General features: G+C 31.6%; 3 protein-coding genes across 3 annotated transcripts; all 3 read right to left on the bottom strand.

Annotated features, from left to right (window-relative positions):
- Positions 1-9,056: 9,056 nt before the first annotated feature.
- On the bottom strand, positions 9,057-11,650 carry LOC125867672 (probable aquaporin NIP-type). The gene is made up of 5 exons (XM_049548232.1): positions 11,507-11,650; positions 11,202-11,423; positions 10,120-10,317; positions 9,957-10,018; positions 9,057-9,273 (listed from the first exon to the last, which is right to left on the bottom strand). Exons 1-5 carry the CDS (start codon positions 11,624-11,626, stop codon positions 9,057-9,059), a joined length of 819 nt encoding a protein of 272 aa, XP_049404189.1. The 5' UTR covers positions 11,627-11,650.
- Positions 11,651-13,214: 1,564 nt separating this feature from the next.
- Positions 13,215-15,815, bottom strand: LOC125869328 (putative late blight resistance protein homolog R1A-10). Its single transcript, XM_049549902.1, has one exon. It carries the CDS (start codon positions 15,813-15,815, stop codon positions 13,215-13,217), a length of 2,601 nt encoding a protein of 866 aa, XP_049405859.1.
- A 2,306-nt stretch (positions 15,816-18,121) lies between these two features.
- Positions 18,122-20,755, bottom strand: LOC125869329 (putative late blight resistance protein homolog R1A-10). The gene has a single exon (XM_049549903.1). It carries the CDS (start codon positions 20,753-20,755, stop codon positions 18,158-18,160), a length of 2,598 nt encoding a protein of 865 aa, XP_049405860.1. The 3' UTR covers positions 18,122-18,157.
- Between the last annotated feature and the right edge of the window lie 200 nt (positions 20,756-20,955).

Below are 20,955 nucleotides of genomic sequence, written 5' to 3'. Positions count from 1 at the left end.
AATAAATATTTAAAGATAAATTTTTGTAATCTACTTTTAAAATGTAAGCTCATGTTTGATTATAGATTTTGAAGTTGAAATTTAAAATTTAAAATTTGAAACTTTGAATTTTTTTTTAAGTTGTGATTTTCGAAATCTAAAGTTATATTTGAATTTGAAAATATTTAAATATCAAATTTTGTGGTCAAATAAATATTTAAAGATAAATTTTTGTATGTATGGTCAAACAATATCTTAATTTTGAATTACCAATTAAATAGTTGGAATATTTAAAGACAATTATACTCTTTCTTAATTCATTTTTCTTCTCCTATTAATTTTTTGTCCAACCTTAATGTAACTTAAATATAGTTATTTCTTTAAAACAAAAATCTCCTTTTGTTTTATGTTATATTCTTAAATTTCGTGTCAAACTTTGTTATAACAATCATTTTGTAACATTTTATCATAACAATTAAGTTCTCCTAATAGCATTTTGTTTAACATTTAGAAGAATAATAAAATGAACGACGTTATTTTAGAGAAATTTGATTGTATATTCAAATGGGGGATGTGTTCATACAATTTATTTAAACAAAAGGAAGAAATGTATAATATTAGAAAATTAGAAGGAAGAAATGTGCAATTTATGAAAAAACTTTATGATCCAGTGCTTGTGGGGGTACATCAGTAATCATGTGCTTGTGTTCCCCTTTTTGTCTACTTCTGCTTATTGGCCCACGTGTAACATGGGTCCCACTTTAAACCTTCCCCACCTAATCTTTATGGTCTGGTTAGATCAGACGGTCAGGAATTAGTTCAGCCTCTTCCACGTGTCTTTTCACCCTTACCCTTTATAAAAATGAAAACTTAACCTAAATAACGAATATTAATGAGAGATCTTGCTTTCGAGTTTTGGACATGAGGTAGGGAGTCCTTTTCTTCTAATCCTATGTGGTACAAATTTCGATATAATCGAACTTCAATACGAATATCAAACATTAAATGAAAAACAAAAATAACTAAATAATGCTCGTTCAACTACTTCATTTTAAAAATAGTCAGTTCATATATATATAATATAAAAATATATAAATCGGATAGAAAAAAAATAAGAGAGAATTAAAAACACACCTAAATTATATGAGAGTTTGAGTGCTATTAGATTTGTGAGATTCTATCCGTACTATCACCAAATGTTTATTAAAATATAATTAAATTATCAGTTATTTGAATTTTATACCTAAAATTTCATATATGAAAAGTGAACAATCATATATAGTATTAGTGTATTTCAATAGACATTTGGTAATAACTCATATACGAGACTCAAAAAATTAAAATACTTTAAATATACTTTTAACTCTTTAACTCAAAAATAAATAATGAATTTGATCAGCTATTTCCATAAAGATCACAACAGGATTAAAAAGTTAAGTGAGACCCATAGAAGGATGTCTAAAAAGAAATTTTTACTTAAAAAAAAAAAGAGGATAATAATTGACTAATTAGATCTTCAAATATGTGGTGGAAATGATGAATCGTATGATTAATAGCTTTTGTAATGGTGGAGCCATTATGTGGATAATATAAATTTGCCTTTTTGAAAAAAAATTGGCAAAGGATTTGTTGATTTTTTTTATATATAGAAAAATAATTAAATGCTAAAAAGGAAATAAAAAGTGGGGTTGTATTATTATGATCTTATTTGGGATAAGAAAGATGTTGATTTGCATTATTGAAAAGCATTATTAGGATAATCTTTTGAGACATAAAGATAGAATGTCATTTTTAGTAATGCATTTTAAAAGTTTATTAATTTATGGGAAAAAAGGTGCGGGCCATTATATCCATTAATTTCCATAATTCCTTTTATTGTTATCTTAGTGATACTTTTTTTTTTTAATCTAAAAAAGGATAAAGTGTGATTTTGGTAAAAAGCAAAGAATGGAATGAGATTATCAATTTTGAATTTCTCATGTATGGTGAATAAAGAAAGGTATATAGTCGTGTACGTAATGCTAGTTGTTGCTTTTAGCGGTTTAGAAACTAATTCAGAATTTAAATAGTTTAAATTGTGATGTGTGATTACCTAACATTATATCTATGTTAGGTTAATTACGTTAAACAAGAGGACCCCTACTGATATCGACTTTCATGACATGTTGATAGGCAATAAACATTATTAATTATTTATTGCATATTGATATGGGATTTAATTAATAATTCGTAGAGACAGCTCATAATAAATTGAGCTTTAATTTATCGGTGCACTCATAGTAATTAAAATCCTGTGAGGTTATCTTATCCAAATGATTTGAAGTGTTGGCCCATGCATATTGTAATTAATTAAATTAAACTCACACACGGATTAATGCTTCTAAACCCTAAAATAATTACTATATTATATGTACGTATTTAGTGAGTGAAAGCCACTAATTATAATAACTATATTATATGTACGTATTTAGACGGTAATAATAACAATAAAATAATTAATGTAACTTTATAAGTGAGTTTTTGAAGAGAGGTCCAACTATGAAGTCCTTGAAAAAATAGCATGAATCGAAATGTAGTTGCTACATCAAAACTAGGTGCAAAGAACTAACCAGACTGACCTAGTAGATAAATTAGAAATACATAAACAAAAACAACAATTGAACTAGAGAATGTGATTGCATTATAAGGCCTCAATTGAACAAATCGAGCAAGCATGTAGAATATACGAACGTCTTATTCTTAATTTAAGAAGTAGAAATAATGTCTTAGATAAATCCTTGAGTACTTAAGGGAAAAAACATATATAAGGGAAAAAATACATAAACAAAAACAACAATTGAACTAGAGAATGTGATTGCATTATAAGGCCTCAATTGAACAGATCGAGCAAGCATGTAGAATATACGAACGTCTTATTCTTAATTTAAGAAGTAGAAATAATGTCTTAGATAAATCCTTGAGTACTTAAGGGAAAAAACATATGAAGAGACGCGATTTATATGACTTGCTTTTTTTTAGTTAGTTATAAAAAGAATGACACATTTATATATTTAATATAATAATTTAATTTTAAAATGTCCATTTTATTTTTTAATGAAATTAGTAATAGCTTTCTCACACAAATATGAAGTATCTATGACTTATTTTAGACACAAATTTAAAAGCTTTTTTTTTTTTCTTAAATTTTGTATCAAGTCAAACGACCTCATATAAATTGGGATGGACTAAATAATATTCTTGACGCTTATATTAATCACGCTAAGGTTCACTTTTATTTAATTTGATTCACATATGAATTTCTCTTATATATTTTGTAAGCTTAATTTTTGCAAACTCTAAAACAAAACACAACATCATATAATTTTGGTTGTTTTAAGTATCATCATTTTATTATATAGTTTTGCACAAACGTCACATATTATTTTTGTGATCACACAAAAAAACAATAACAAAAGAAGACAAACAAATTGGAGTATTATTACATTAATTTTACATTCATAGTTTTTCTTCAAAATAGTGCATGTGCTTGTTTCATTATTGCCGACATGTTGAATTTTAAGTGATTTTTTTTTAATTAATAGTGGAAAAATGTGCACCACCAATTACTGGCCGTTCTCCGCCGTGATCGGGTCTTGCTTCTCCGACTCCGGCCACCGTCAAATTATTAATGAGCTTGTGATAATTGTTTAGTGACAATAATATAATTGTCATTTTATAATATTTAGCGGCAATAACAAATATGAATATTTATAATCAATACTTTGTAAAAATGCTACTAAAGGCTTTAATAACTTTGAATGTATTGACATTAATTCAATTATTGTTAAACGTGTGTTGCGGCAATCTTATCTATGCCATTACATGTCTCTCTTTGTTGTAGTGTTAATTGGTAATCTGCTTAGGTTCATATATCATATATTTACGTGATATCAGATTCATGTTTATTTCTATTTGGACTCCTGATCCACGCTTCAATTATATTTTGATTAATTGTTGGAGGTATTAGAGTGGGTTAGAATTTTACGTTGGTTAGGAAATGAACTTGTGATCCACTCTATTCATATATTATAAGAGAAATTAATTTTGGAAACAAAATAAACTAAAAGTGTTCCTCGTGAATAGTTTGGCCCATAGAATTATGTCTAGAATTTTTTTTAAAAAGCTCAATTATTAAAGCTCATTTCTCCATTTGTTTGTTAATGTCCCTAAGCTAAAAAGCAGAAAAAGTGAATATTGATAAACAAAAAGGGTCAATATAAATGGCTTATTCATTTTTTATGAATAAAAAATGAAACCCACGAGTGACGTAATTAGAGGGTCTCTAATTTATGTTTTCTCCTCTTCTTTTTTTTTTTTTGTCTTTTTTTTGTTTCTTCCTTCTGGAAATGCAAAGGATATGGCAAAAGCATTATTAATATTAAAAATAAGTTATCTTCTTGAATATGTTTATACTTATCCCTAACTAATTACATATATTTTGGAATATAATTTATCATGAGTGAAATTTTATTGGGGCGGAGCTACGATGAAAGTCAATTATCTTGTATAATAGGTCAATTTTTCTATTTACATACATAATATATATCGAATCTCTTAACCTCTTAATTTTTTTTCCATATATTTAGACTTCTTTTAATAAAATAATATTTTAGCCCCGCCATTAAGTTTAATACATTGATGTTTCAATTAATTTAAGGGTAACTAACAGAGTTTTCATTATTTTAGTACTTAATTATCTCTCTTTCCTTTACTTTTCATTATTACTTTAACTTATTAGAATTTGGACTTCTATTTGTGTCCAAATATATATATCTTGAATACATATACTCAAAATTAGGTGTAATTTTAGATACAATGTATAAATTCAAGTGGATTCACATGTATCTGACTCTTGCTCGCCTCTGTCCTCTCTCGCTCGCCACTCTCTTTGTATAAATATTTCATATACATATATTTAGTGTGATTCGTAAGTATTGGGTACATAGACTATCTTGTTTGTCTTCATCCTTCTCTAGCACACCTCTCTCCCTATTTAATTGTACCTATGAGTAAAAATACATGTATTTAAGTGTATCTGACTTGAAATCTGATAGGAAATTATTAATCAACGAGACAATATATAATTATTTCTAACTATAGAAAGAATTAGTAAATATGATAGAATTATTTATATAATTAGATATTTTTTCCTTGATTTAAATTTGCATGGTATAAGTCCATTTTAAAAAGAGCACTTTTATTTAAAAACTCAAATCATTAATTCAAACTCAAAATATCTAATTAAGTAATGGTAAAATAAACTCTTGAAATGACCATGATTCCCAAGTATTGTTTTGTTGCAACATATTGGACATATACCATGCATGCAAAAGGCATATAATAATCATCTTATATAGTATATATTCTCTGCATTGAAACTCTAACATTAAGAATTTGTATTGACCTACTGTCCACATACATTTAATTTGTTCTTCTGAACCAAAGATAAGTTTTTCAAATGACATGAAAAAATAAAGAGATAGTATTTAAAAAATAAAAAATAAAAAGATGTTTCAAGAAGGAGAAGGGAAACCTCTACAAAAATAAATAATAAATTATACTCCCTCCATTCATTTTACGTGGCACTTTTCGAATTTCGAGATTTAAACAAGTCTATTTTTTACCATAAGTTTTTCATAGATCTTTTAAACATTTTGAATAATCAATTATTGTGACTTATAATACTTTCTACGTAGTTTACAAGTATATACATTTCATTTCAAAAAAATTGACAATTCTATATGTAATTTCCTTATCAAACTTAAATTGTTTAACTCTAAAAAATTGAAAAGTGTCACATAAATTGAGACACTGGGAATACCATATAAGATATAAATAAATGATATGGTTTAGGAAATTAGCCCCACATCCATGTGGCCTTGTGGCATAACTAGAGTCCAAGAAAACTCCTCCATATTTTTGGTAAAAGGACTACATTATTTTTTTTATGGAAAAAATAATAATAAAAAGAACCCAAATATAAAATGCAAAGATTATAAAAATTAAATATAAGTGGACTTTTCATGTCGGTTCATGCAAATTGCATGGATGGAGACATGAATGCTTGACTTGGTTAATAGTTTTTTTTTTTGTTTTATTAATAACTAGGTAAATTACTCGTGCTTCGCATGGGATTGAACTCTTTTATTAAGTACTAAGCTTACATAAGATTATTTAGAAATATTCATATTTCCGATATACACTCTACATTGGTAATAACATTTTATCTCAAGGTAAAACATTCCTCCAAAATCTTAAAGTGCTATATTAATAACATAGACATAAACTAATGACTGTAAAAAAATATATCTGGATCTGTAACAATAGAATGTAACAGAAAGGGAAAAAATGATCCCACTGAATGCACAGTGTCCCCTTAAGGAAATTATTCCCCTCTACTACCCGAGGTTTAAGGGAATAGATCCTCTCGAGATAGAACGATTCTATTCACAAGTGTACTGATACAAATACAATGGTGTAGTAAGCCACTCAACAGGAGCAAAGTACACGAATATTTATTTGTGCAGAAGAAGAAGAAGAAATTCAGAATTTTCGTTGTTTTAAAATGAGAGGAAATCCCTCTATTTATAAACAACAAAGGGTAGTGTCAACAAATGTTTATTGTGCTTTATCGGAAAGGTCACAACTCTTCATAAAAGTCACAACTTTTCATAAAAGTCGCAACTCTTCATATATAAAAGTCACAACTTTTCATTGAAGTCGCAACCCTTTATAAAAGACAACTTTCCATAAAAGTCACAACGTTTTATGAAATGGGAAGGCTTGTTTTGGAAATAAATAAATTTAAAAAAGAATCCTAATTTGTGGTGGCACCACGTAGGCGGGCCTATGATTCTCTTATATATATATATATATATATATGATATATGATTTATTCTGATTGAGCACCTAAATATCTAATACAATATTTTATAAATTAGTGTTCTTAAAAATTAGATACTTTTGATTTTAATTGTGATTTTTTTTCATGTTAAGTTTTCATTGCATAAATAAGTTAACTACTTAAAATATGTAATAAGTTAACTACTTAAAATATGTCATCTAATAATATACATTGGCTTTAATAAGCACGGTAAAATCTCAAGCTTGTTTCACTTGATATTAATTTTTATAATTAAAAAAGGAGCGGATAACTGCTGAAAGCATCTAAGTAGTAAGCCCACCCCAAGATGAGTGCTCTCCTATTCCGAGATGAGCCCAGTGCATTGGACCGATGGATAAGAGAACTGAGCTGGCCTAAAAAGCGCTTGGGCTATTAATTAATAATTAGATTGTGCCAGGTCACTGAACTTACCTTTAAGTGAAGGGGCGCATCCACCGAAGATGGGCTAATTCGATGGACCAGCTTCGTTCCCCCGGGGAGCTACTTGAATAGCAGGCGGCACATGTCCTGGTTCTGGTTCTGGCTGATCCACCGACGTGCCCGTTTCCGTAGAATTTTCCCATGATTCCAAGAGGACATCAATCCCAAAATGATCCTCTTCAAACTCAGCCCCGCTTGCTTGCCCGGAAGGGCCCGGAGACCACTACCACTATCTCATAGGCATTCTGGTGGTAAAACCGACGACTACACGGCTCTAAACATATTTTATATGATTAATTTAACTATCTAAGAGATATTTGAGAAGTAAATTTTAATAACTCAACTAATTAATTATATGGACTTTCACTTTAGCAAAGATTCAGTTCCCCTACCTTATAATTCCTAGAATTCTAAAAATTGAACAAAAATATCTAATAAAACAATTTATTATCGTCCCTATGAAAACTTTCTTTGTGAAGTCCTATATGTAAGATAACATAGAAAATTATTATAATGTTTAAATTAACGGTGAGAAGATATATATTGGAGGTCATGCATGTGAAAGTTACAAAAAATCATGTGACTCCATGTGTTTCACTTTTATTTATTTTATTAACAATAATTATTATTACCCAAACTTCGTGGCACATGATCATATTCAGGACAAAAGCTACAAAACTGTTTTACGTAATTATAATCTTTTTCTCTTTTTATGGCATGGAATTAAATGTATATTAAATTAAGAGGCGGAGATAGGTGGGTTTATGAGTTTGAATGAATTAATTCAATAACTTTTTCATAGATTTTATATTTGTACTAAAAAATTAAATAAATATATATGTATATTAATTTGTAAACCCTTAAAAAATTGATTAACAATTCAATGGTAAAGAAGTGACCGTTAAAATGCTTTTAACACTAAAATTATGAACTCGAATTTCAACTTGGCTCCGCCTCTGATTATATCCTTTTTCTAATATAGTTCATGACTGAAAAAGAAAGTAAATATAAAAATTACTGACAGCGGCCTGAAATTTTTTTCAATTAACTCAAACATCCTGTGAGACTCATTAACTACATAGACCTTTTATTTAAAAAAAATAATAATGTCGAAAACATTTATATTGAAGTTCCATGTTACAATAAAAAGTGTCTTCTTGAAATTATATTTAAAATAAAATAAATTTGAGAGAGGTTAGCCGACTCAGAATCAAAATTGAAGTGAATGAATTTTTTTAAAAATGAAATAAATAACGAGAGTTATACACGATCTTAGCTTGACGTACGTCATAAATCTTTCGATCTATAATAATCACGAGTTTTCTCTGTTCCTTTTACCTATTAGAGTTAATGTATTATAAGTTATAACTATATTAAACATATCTTCCCCTCAATTCTTGAAATTCGAAAAATTAAAATACTATATAAAAGAAGAAAGTAAAATAAATGAATTAAGTAAAAAAGAAACTACACAAGAAGATCAATTCAATTTCAGTATCTTACATTTGAACAAAAAAAACTACAGGTTTCGTACACCCAATAAATAAAATTAAAAGAAAATTGTTACTTCTATACTTAAATTTCCAATAATTCTATTTATTTTTTTTACTAATAATTAATTTTTTTCTCTTAACAAGCCACTAGTGGCTTAATTTTATTTTAAGCCACAGGGCTCAGAGATTTTTTTTAATTAATTAAGAAAAATGGAAATTAATTATTTTCTAGACATGCTCTTAAGAAATGTTGTAGTTTTAGTGAGAGTTAGTTCTTTAAGTGGTTTTTGTGTAAACCTAATTAGGTTATATGTGAAAGCACCGCATATTGTACCTAATATAGGCCCAATTATGTAAACCCAAAGCCCTTTATAATGATGCATCACAATTGCTGGCCCAATACTTCTTGCTGGGTTCATTGATGCTCCTGATACTGGCCTGCAAAAAAAATAATTAAAGATGGGCCTTTAGAATTTGTAGCAATGCCCAATTGTATTTGTATAGGTTAGGTTGAAGGATCGAGTCATGCTCGAGGAGAAATGAAAACACTATTGATCCGAGGTTGGGGTGGGGTGGAGAAAAGAAATATTTGTATTGACTTACTCTTACTTTTTTTTTTCTTTAGCCATTCGATATGTGAAATTTACTGACTTGATTAATTCAGATTCACATTATACATGACACTCCTTATTATTAAGGTGTAAGAGTATAGGATATCATCTGTTCCACCACTCTCCCCGTAGATGGCTTACTCATATGTTATGCCTTGGCACAACTTATACATGATATATAAATGTTTCATTCTGGTTAAAAATAGTTTTTTTTTTTTAAAGGCAATTGAGTGAGTATTCCGCATTTATTCCGAATAGGGGGAAGAATCGCATCCTAAGGAAGTGTGATGCAACTTAACACAAATATTAGTTGATTCCACAACTCAAACCCGTAAATTATAGATAATGCAAAGACAATTTTACTGTTTCTCCGAAGTTACCTATAATTGTACACAACTATAGTTGTACTTGAGAGTTGAGATACTCTTTATCCCTCAAGCTATAAGTTGAAAATGTTTATAAACACATATGGAAAGAAAAAGAAATTTTAGGAGAAATAATAAAAATTACCCTGCAATCAAAACATTTAGGAGTATAGTCATTCCAATAGCAATTCCTGCTAGCTCTCCAATCTGTTCAAAAATTAAAATATATTTGTCAACCTCAAATTTATTAAAAAAAAATCATTATAAATATATCAAAAAGTAGAAAAATTTTTAAAAAAATTACTCACTGATCTATTGTCAGTAGCAACACCAGAAATGACAAACATTAATAGGAAAGAAATGATGAATTCAAGAATCAAAGATTGAACATTTGATCCAACTGGTGTTGTTCCAAAAAATGCTTGTGTTTTCAAATCCAGCAACAAGTACAATGTTCCACTTCCAAGAATTGCCCCAACCAATTGTGCCATTATGTATAATGGCACCTAAAATAGACACAACTAACCAAATTTAGAGTCCATTTCAGCAAAAATAGTTTTTATCGGCAAATAAATATGCACATTAACAAAGAGTGATAAAACTTTTATTGATATTAGTTAATTGACATTAGATTCAATGTCTCTATAGGCTTTAGGTACATTTACAAAGAGTGATAAATGCCTCTAAAAAACACATTTAACGGCAATTAAATTTTTGTGTGCCGTTAATAATTGCTGCTAAAAATTATTTTTGATATAGTGTTTGTCTTAGCTGAATAAAAGTAGCTGACAAGCATCAAGTGTTGCAAACCACTTAAACGTGGTGTTGAAATTGTTTTATTAGTATAAATATATGTGTGCTTACATAGAAGTGTTGAAACTAATAAGAGGTTAATGTTACACTTTTTTTTAAGAAAAATAAAACTGAAATGTCCTTGAAACTATTTATAAGAAAATAATATAATTTAAAAGTGACGAACAAGACGGATGTTTGTTGTCTCAACCATTTTTTTAGTCTCGAGCCTGCTAAGGAAAGGGGAAAATAATAGAAAATTTATATTAAAAGTTGTGTTTTAGGAAGAGTATTTCAAAGATTAGAAAATATATTATGGATAAAATTGTAAAAGAAATGTCAAATAAAAAATGCTTATAAGGTGTAAACAGTAAAATCGTAAGGTAGAAATGACCAACTTATGACTTTTGACTGACAAGTCTTTTTATGTTTATCAAGGAAACAAAACATAGACATTTCAACTATATCAACTATAAACTCTATGACATAATCTCAAAATCAATTAGGATCGACCATATGAATCATTAATATCTATTTGACACGCAGCGATGAATTTTAAAAGGGATTTAAAATATGAAAGAATAAATTAAATCAAAACCTGTTTGAAGGGAAAATGTCTAAAGATTGCAAAAGCAATAGTAACTGCAGGATTAAAATGTGCACCAGAAATATGTCCAACAGAATAAACCATGACCATAACAATTAAACCCCATGCCACACATATTCCTGGAAATGTTACTGAACCATATGTTTTATCCACAGCTACTGCACCACATCCTACAAATATCAAAAAGTACGTTCCTATTGCCTCTGCTATCACCTATAACAAAATCCAAAAAAAAATTAAAAAAATCGTCGTATATTCTTAAGATTTTTTTTTTCTTTTTTTGGGAATTTGCAAACCTTTTGAATGACAATGACAACTTCAGTTGAAGTACAGAGGCTTGAATCTTCTCCACTGGCATTATTGGTAAAATTTGAACAATTTCCTTCTTCTATTTCTCTTATGTCTTTTGTTGACATTCTAATTTATTGTTTATTTTGAAAATTTGTTAAGAAAAAAATTACACTAAAATTTTACTCTAAAAGGATAGAAATAGGCCTAAATATATAGTATATGGTTAAGGATTTGATGGTTTAGCTATTTTTCAGAGTGGTCTATGGATAGTTTGTCTTATTGGTGAAATCTGGCCTCTCAACATAAATTGAATGTTATATTTAGGACAAATAATTGTAATTTTATCTTAAACATTTTTGTTAAACCAAATTAATCTAAATAAATGGACATATATATAGATATCACAAAAAGTTATTGTTGATTAGCTTCCTTCTTGTCCTAATTGCCTGATCTCTGTCTTCTTTGCAGAGTAAGTGATTCTTATAAGTTATGCACTCAATTAATCGGAGAGATTCAAAAGTATATTTTTCTTTCTTAAACTCAGTGTTAAGTCAAAATGAGACAGATAATGGAGACAATATAAAAATAATCATAACATTCTAAGGATCGATCGAGCTATAACAAGCTTGAACACAAATATGAATCATCCAACAATAAAGAAAAGACTTACATAGTATTCACATACGTATAATTCGAACTTCCATTAGTTGATCATTGCTTATTTCTTGATTGCTTTTGTTAATTGAAGAGACAATTTCAAGAAGCATTTGTTTCTCATTATAAATCATATTGATAACGAATGGATGAATCATCATGAGAAGAAAGAACAATAACATTCCTTGGATAATACTAAGGAATGAAAGAAAACAGAAAACACCACATGAATTATGCTTCTTAGGCTTGAATGAACTCTCATCTTCTGCTTTGTAAATCACATCTCTGAAGCTCTTTTCCAAAACCTTCAAATTTCAGTATTTGAGATTTCCTTAGTAAAGAAAAACTTGCGGATCACAAAGACTTTGATGAGCAGATTCAACAAACCAAACGTTGGTTAAGTTGCAAGAGTTCTTCTATTGTATACATAAGACATTTTCTCCCAGCTTAGATTTCTGTCCTGATTCTGTTTTCGCGAGAAAAAATTTGAGTGATTCAAGTTAGTGGTACCATTTGCAATTGACAAATTTGATGGAGTTGTAGTTGACATTTGAATTGAAAAGAGAGAAATTGTCATTTCCAGCCTAATGGCATGATTTCATTATTTTACATAATGACAGGTCTAACTAAATGGACAAAGTTATATTATTTATTTTTAAACCAGGTCCTCCAAAAGAACTAACCTAGCTCAACAACAGTCTGATAATCTGCTTCAAATATTGTATCTTTAGAATTTGAGGATTGAGCTATTTGACAGATTGCACTGCGATTGAGTGATGCATTTCAATTCTATTATCAATTTTTGGAGGACGTTTTGGTATTACTTCTCACCAAATTGAAGGACATTTTGGTATTTAACTTTCAACTATGGGACTTATCACCTTTAGAATAGGATAGACAGATAGATAGACAGACATATAGATAGACAGACAGATAGATAGACAGACATATAGATAGACAGATAAACAGACAGATAGACATATTGATAGGACTTCACAAACCTTTATTAGCAGGTGAAAACAAGAAATGAAACAAAACTGAAAACATCACATGAATTTATTAAATTAAGTATTTTAACGAAGGTAAAATTTGAATTTGAAGCTCACAATTTCCCCAGCCTTGTTGATCTTGTAGAATATTCCTTGCACTAGTGTCGACTGCAGGATTACAATATTCCACTTGGACTAATTTTAATGTCATTATTTCTCCAACACTTTGTGGAATCTCCTCTAGTTCTTCGAGAAGCTGAAGGACTAGTTGCTCAAGCATCGGAAAATTATCACTAGTTGCTTCCCATCTTTCCAGATCATCTGCGCTCCAAATTCGTAGATATTTTAGTTTTTGAAATACAACATCTTCATTTAGTGTCCAATCTGTTCCATTGAATGCACTATCTGCTTTGAGCACCTCAAGATTGGGTAAATTAGCAAGCACATCCATTTCTTCCCAAGGCAATGAAGTATAAGCTAATCTCAAATGCTTTAGATTAGGCGCGCAAAAAGCACTAGACAGAATGCGCGGTCTGTTGTCTTCTGCTGCTGTTATACTTAACTTTTCCAGCCTCTGTAGATTAATGAGACAATCAACAAAATCAGACCACTCATTATGTGTATTAGCAGCTCTAATCTTTAGCTTATCTACATTGGGTGTTCTCTTTAGGATTTCTGCCAAAAAAGGCGAGGAATCGAGAGCAAGTGTTTGCAAGTTATTCAGGTACAAAAATTCAGGCTGTTGATCTCCAATACTAAGGGGATTAGGCATATCCATTTGTTCAATATCCACATGTTTTATCTGTGACATTGTCCAAATCTCCGCGGGGAGCTGCACATTTCTCCTTGAATAGACAGTTATGGTTTGTAGATTGAACAATTTGGCTAGTGAAGAAGGATCCTCAATTCTTGCATCAATATACCTCAAATGTACAAGTTGAGGTATTATATGAGAGAAATCGTAGCCAATTTCACGTGCATCCAACACCTTAAGTAGCTTGAAATCTGAAATACTATCAGGCCAGTGATTTATTTCAGGTACTAGATAAGATTTACCAGCTCCCATAAAGATCAAGCTGCGGGTTGTAATCTTACCACTCATTTGACTTGGATGATCACAAAAATAATCCTCAATCAAAAAAGGAATCATCACACGCCTACGATCATTTATGTCATCTGAGTAAGTGAGAACATGATCACTGTAAGGGAAATGCACAACATTTTCAATTTGAGCTTCTCTTATGCATAACTGCCTAAGAAGATCATGAATTTTGCAAGTTTTGAATCTTCCATTAGGCTTTCGAGTTTTACCCAAAATTAGACTCCTATCCATCAACTCTTGCACATACTCCTCTGCCACAACTTCTAACCTTTTATCACTTGTTGCCTTTATGAATTGCTCAGCTATCCATGAGCTCATCATCTTCGATACACGAATCTCCATATCTTCAGGAAAACCTCCTATATAGAGAAAGCACGCCTTCAAGTATGGAGGCAAGTAATTGTAGCTCAAAGAAAGAATTGCTTGACACTGTTCTAAAACCGAACCATGAAATGACTTCAAATTTTCCTCAATTTTCTTCCAATTATCATGTGTCACGCCTATCTTGCCAAGAAGTCCAGCAATGACAATAATCGAGAGAGGTAATCCTTGACATTGTTCTATGATATGCTTCCCTATTTTTCGTAGTTGTGGAGGACAACGATCTTTTCTGAATAGCCTTTTGGTAAATAGTTTCCAACTATCTTTTAAACTTAGAAATGACACCTCACGAGGAGGAAAATCAGGGGAGCTTGCATAATCGGCAACACGTTTGAGACGAGTGGTTAGTATAATTCGACTTTTATTGTTATCATTTTGAAATATTCTTCGCATTTGGTCCCAAGCATCAGTACTCCAAAGATCATCTATGACAATTAGATATCTCCTACCCTTGAGACTTCTATACACAATAACCATCAATTCATCATTGCTCATTTCTTGATTGTTGACTCCAGTAATTGAAGAAGCAACTTCAAGAAGCATTTGTCTCTTATTATATTGTTCAGATATAGTGACCCATGCATGTTTCTCAAATCGATCACGAATAGTTGAGTTATCAAAAACTTTTCTAGCAAGAGTTGTCTTACCTATACCGCCCATACCAACAAGTGATATGACTATTAGCTCTTTTGTTTGGGCATTGAGGCAATTCAGTATGGCTTTGTAGTCTTTTTTCATCCCAACATAAGTAGTTTCCTCGATTGATGAGACAGAAGTTGTTGCTGCTAACTCCGTTGATTTGCTTCCACGCTTGTTGAACTCGATCACCATCACCTCTTTCCTGAGAGAATCAAATTCTGTTTCAACTTGTTGTAATTCTTCATTGAAGAATTTACAAGCTTTTTCTCGGTCGTCTTCATTATCAGCTAGAATCATGTTTGTTAAGCATGAATCAACTCTATCTTCTGCTTTGTAGACTACATCTTTGATCTTTTTTTCTAAAATCTTGAGATTTTCAATATCATTGGCTTCATTTGTGGTATCCTCTAGAAAAACCTGAAGAGAACATAGACTTTGATAAGAAGATTCAACATGTTGTTGTATGGAACTTTCACAAATCAAAGGTGATTTAGCTTGCAGGAGTTGCTGCAGAGTTTGCATAAGTGAGGAAACACAAGCATAGGCCATTTTCTCTCTCTAGGTTTTGTTAGTCAAAAGTATATGAAAGCATGAATAATGAAGCACATAAATAAAATCAATTACTACTTGCTACTTTTCTTATAAAATCATTTTTTTCATCACCAAACAAAACAGGTTGTGGTGTAGTGGAGGGAGTTGCTCTTACCTTGATTAGAGGTTTTGGGTTTGAACCTTAAGTGTAAAAAAATCCTTGCTAGGGAGCATTTCCCCATGAATGGGACCCTATGCAGCGCGAATTAGGAATAGTTGGACTTCATTGCGAGTACCAGAGACACACACATTGGGTGGGAAGTAAAAAATGAAAACTCATCTAGGGTGTTTTTTGTATGAAGGAAAATATTTTTCTAGAAAAACTTTATTGAAAAATAAGTGAGTTTCTTACCTATTTTCTAGTTTCGGTAAGTAAGAAAGAAAATAGTGTTTCTATAATATTGGTATGTAATTTAGAAAAAACACTATAGAGGTTGGATGGGGTGGGGACGGGATGGGAGGGGAGTGAGATTCGGGTGGTGAGGGCATTGGATGGTAAGGAGAAGACAATTTGTTATTACTACTTTCATTAGAACAATTATTTTCCTCTCGTATTAGAGAAAGAAAATTTTCTCTAAACATTTCGACCAGTTGAAAAGGAAAAAAATTAATAACACTTGGAAAATATTTTTCTGCTTACCAAACACACTCAAATGTAATGTTGCTTTCTTAATAAATAAAGTTGGTGGATTGACAACTGGTTTGTTGACAAATGCACTAATTTCTCTTCAATAAAACTTTAGGTTCACACTCATAATGTTCTGAACAGTCCAAAGCACACAAACTTTGACTGATTCAAATTAATAGTACCATTTATGTGGTGTAGTAACGTATTATTAGCATTTTTTTTCTTAGATAAACTTTATTAAGTAGTAGTTGACATTTGAATTAATACAGAAAGTAATTGTCATTTTGAGGCTAATAAACAAAGCTGCATACTGTACTCATGGTAAAGATCCCGATTTTTCAAAGATTAGAGATGTCATTTGTGTAAAGGCAGTACAGTTTAGTTTTGGTCGAGTCAAGGGACCTGACCTGGTCGGTCTTGTGGAATTGGGACTGATGATAGGGGAGATGAACGAAACCAAGGGTCGAAAGTTGAAGAGGCTGAATATTAGTTTGTCATCATAAAAAAGGAGGGAATTGTTATTTTAACCTATGTCTGAAGTTTTGATGATTAAACAAACTTTGAACGTGATCCTTGACGAAAGTGTGAATTCCCTACTGGAAAACTAAAGCTGTCCAAAAGCCTGCAAAACCTGCTATGGTTGATGCCTGGCTCCCACGGTACATCAGGCCCTCAACCAATGAAATCGCTTTGTATGTTTGCACTCATCATCCAATAATATGTCCACTCTCCACCACTATCACAAACAAGTTTTTGCAACATAGATTTCTCACATAAAGCAAAAGCATCTCTCAACGAAATGTTGCTCCAGAACGGCCGAAGGACCTGATAGAGTTATCGTTGTTCTTAGTTGTTGCTAGGGTTTATATTTCAATAGTTAATATTCTTGTAAGATTTATTCCTAAGTAATAAAGAAAGTAGATCAGTTTTCATATTAGAACACAACAAAGATTAGCTAGAGTTAGCTATGTTGGGTGGGTTCTTGAAGTCTAGATCGACTAGAGTTAGTTGGTTTAGTGGACAATAGATTATTGCTTAGTAGTTACTGGTAGTAGAGTTGCTACAGTAAGGGGGAAGGGATTAAAGAGTTTTAATTCCTAGATTACAAGAGTTTGTAATCTGTTCCCCCGAATGCATCTTTTGCTTTGAGCAGCTCGAGATTAGGCAGGAAGGGAGGGCAAGTGTTTTCAAGTTATTGAGAAACAAAGATTGTTGTTCTCGACTTTCTGCTTCAAGAGGATTAGACATATGTATTGACAATCCAATATCAAGATGTCTAATCTTTGCCATTGTCCACATGTCTGGTGGAAGATGCAAGTATGTCCTAATTATGTATGTATCAAGAATTATGGTCTGTAGATTCCACAATTTGGCTAGTGATGGAGCTTCGCCAATTCTTGCAGAAACATGTCTCAAAACTACTAAATGAGGTATTACACAAGAGCAATCGCAATCGCAATAGCAGGAAGACACATCCAACACCTTAAGCAGCATAAAATGTGAATTAGCCCTTTGTACTGTACCAGCCAACATTAGACTTGTATCAGTTAAGTCTTGTAGATACACCTCTGCAACCACTTCAATGGGACTTCTTACCTTTAGAATAGTATAGATAGATAGATGAGAGTTCACAAATAGGTGAAAACAAGAAATAAAAGAAAACAGAAATAAATTACAGGTATTGTAAAGATGGTACAATTATAATTTGAAGCTCACAATTTCCCCAGCTTTGTTGATTTTCTAGAATATTCCTTGCACTATCATCGACTGTAGGACTGCAATATTTCACTTGGACTAATTTTAGTGTCATTATTTCTCCAAAACTTTGTGGAATATCCTCTAGTTCTTCGAGATGCTGAAGGACTAGTTGCTCAAGCATCGGGAAACTATCACTAGCTGCTTCCCACATTTCCAGATCATCTGCCCTCATAATTCGTAGATATTTTAGTTTTTGAAATACAAAATCTTCATTTAGATACCAATCTGTTCCCGTGAATAAACCATCTGCTTTGAGCACCTCAAGATTGGGTAAATTAGCCAGCACAGCCATATCTTCCCAAGGCAATGAAGTTTCAGCTAATCTCAAATGCTTTAGATTAGGCGCACAAAATGCACTAGACAGAATGCGCGGACTGTTGTCTTTTGTTGCTGTTATACTTAGCTTTTCAAGCCTCTGTAGATTAATGAGACGATCAACAAAATCAGACCACTCATTGTGTATATTAGCATCTCTAATCTTCAGCTTATCTACATTGGGTGTTCTCTTCAGGATTTCTGCCAAAAAAGGCGAGGAATCGAGAGCAAGCGTTTGCAAGTTATTCAGAAGTAAAGGTTGTTGCTCTTCAATACTAACAGGATTAGGCATATACATTTGTTCAATACCCACATGTTTTATCTCTGACATTGTCCAAATCTCCGCCGGGAGCTGCACAATATTTATCCTTGAATATATAATTATGGTCTGTAGATTGCACAACTTGGCTAGTGAAGAAGGATCCTGAATTCTTGCATTAACATACCTCAAATGTACAAGTTGAGGTATTACATGAGAGAAATCGTAGCCAATTTCACGTGCATCCAACACCTTAAGTAGCTTGAATTCTGAAATACTATCAGGCCAGTGATTTATTTCAGGTACTAGATAAGATCTACCAGCTCCCATAAAGATCAAACTGCGGGTTGTAATCCTACCACTCCTTTGATTTGGATGATCGCAAAAATAATCCTCAATAAAAAAAGGAATCATCACACGCCTACGATCATTTATGTCATCTGAGTAAATGAGAACATGATCACTGTAAGGGAAATGCACAACATTTTCAATTTGAGCTTCTCTTATGCATAACTGCCTAAGAAGATCATGAATTTTGCAAGTTTTGAATCTTCCATTAGGCTTTCGAGTTTTACCCAAAATTAGACTCCTATCCATTAACTCTTGCACATACTCCTCTGCCACAACTTCTAACCTTTTATCACTTGTTGCCTTTATGAATTGCTCAGCTATCCATGAGCCCATCATCTTCGATACACGAATCTCCATATCTTCAGGAAAACCTCCTATATAGAGAAAGCACGCCTTCAAGTATGGGGGCAAGTAATTGTAGCTCAAAGAAAGAATTGCTTGACACTGTTCTAAAACCGAACCATGAAATGACTTCAAATTTTCCTCAATTTTCTTCCAATTATCATGTGTCACGCCTATCTTGCCAAGAAGTCCAGCAATGACAATAATTGAGAGAGGTAATCCTTGACATTGTTCTATGATATGCTTCCCTATTTTTCGTAGTTGTGGAGGACAACGATCTTTTCTGAATAGCCTTTTGGTAAATAGTTTCCAACTATCTTTAAAACTTAGAAAAGACACATCATGAGGAGGAAAATCAGGGGAGCTTGCATAATCAGCAACATGTTTGAGACGAGTGGTTAATATAATTCGGCTTTTATTGTTATCATTTTGAAATATTCTTCGCATTTGGTACCAAGCATCAGTACTCCAAAGGTCATCTATGACAAGTAGAAATCTCCTACCCTTGAGACTTCTATACACAATAACCATCAATTCATCATTGCTCATTTCTTGATTGTTGACTCCACTAATTGAAGAAGCAACTTCAAGAAGCATTTGTCTCTTATTATATTGTTCAGATATAGTGACCCATGCATGTTTCTCAAATCGATCACGAATGGTTGAGTTATCAAAAACTTTTCTAGCAAGAGTTGTCTTACCTATACCGCCCATACCAACAAGTGATATGACTATTAGCTCTTTTGTTTGGGCATTGAGGCAATTCAGTATGGCTTTGTAGTCTTTTTTCATCCCAACATAAGTAGTTTCCTCGATTGATGAGACAGAAGTTGTTGCTGCTAACTCCGTTGATTTGCTTCCACGCTTGTTGAACTCGATCACCATCACCTCTTTCCTGAGAGAATCAAATTCTGTTTCAACTTGTTGTAATTCTTCATTGAAGAATTTACAAGCTTTTTCTCGGTCGTCTTCATTATCAGCTAGAATCATGTTTGTTAAGCATGAATCAACTCTATCTTGTGCTTTGTAGACTACATCTTTGATCTTTCTTTCTAAAATCTTGAGATTTTCAATATCATTGGCTTCATTTGTGGTATCCTCAAGAAAATCTTGAAGAGAACATAGACTTTGATAAGAAGATTCAACATGTTTTTGTTGTATGGGACTTTCACAAATCAAAGATGATTCAGATTGCAAGAGTTGCTGCAGAGTTTGCATAAGTGAGGAAATACAAGCATAAGCCATTTTTTCTCTCTAGAGTTTTGTGTTACTTTGCTTGTAACCACTTGGTTTTGTTAGTCAAAGTATATGAAAGCACATGAATAAAATCAATTACTACTTACTACTTTTCTTATAAAATCATTTTTTCATGACCAAGTAAAACAAGTTGTGGTGTAGTGGAGGGAGTTGCTCTTACCTTAATCAGAGGTTTCGGGTTTGAACCC

Source organism: Solanum stenotomum, chromosome 6, assembly GCF_019186545.1.
Source record: "Solanum stenotomum isolate F172 chromosome 6, ASM1918654v1, whole genome shotgun sequence".
Lineage (NCBI taxonomy): Eukaryota > Viridiplantae > Streptophyta > Magnoliopsida > Solanales > Solanaceae > Solanum > Solanum stenotomum.
Note: the sequence above shows the minus strand (reverse complement) of the source record. Positions and strands in the feature narration are given on the sequence as shown.

Excerpts from the sequence above, each read along its gene's own strand:
- LOC125869328 (XM_049549902.1), bottom strand. The coding sequence starts at position 15,815 with ATGGCCTATGCTTGTGTTTCCTCACTTATGCAAACTCTGCAGCAACTC.
- LOC125867672 (XM_049548232.1), bottom strand. The coding sequence starts at position 11,626 with ATGTCAACAAAAGACATAAGAGAAATAGAAGAAGGAAATTGTTCAAAT. Across the intron at positions 10,318-11,201 it reads GACATTTTCCCTTCAAACAG|GTGCCATTATACATAATGGC; the intron begins GTTTTGATTTAA and ends TGTCTATTTTAG. Across the intron at positions 9,274-9,956 it reads CTAAATGTTTTGATTGCAGG|GCCAGTATCAGGAGCATCAA; the intron begins GTAATTTTTATT and ends TTTTTTTTGCAG.
- LOC125869329 (XM_049549903.1), bottom strand. The coding sequence starts at position 20,755 with ATGGCTTATGCTTGTATTTCCTCACTTATGCAAACTCTGCAGCAACTC.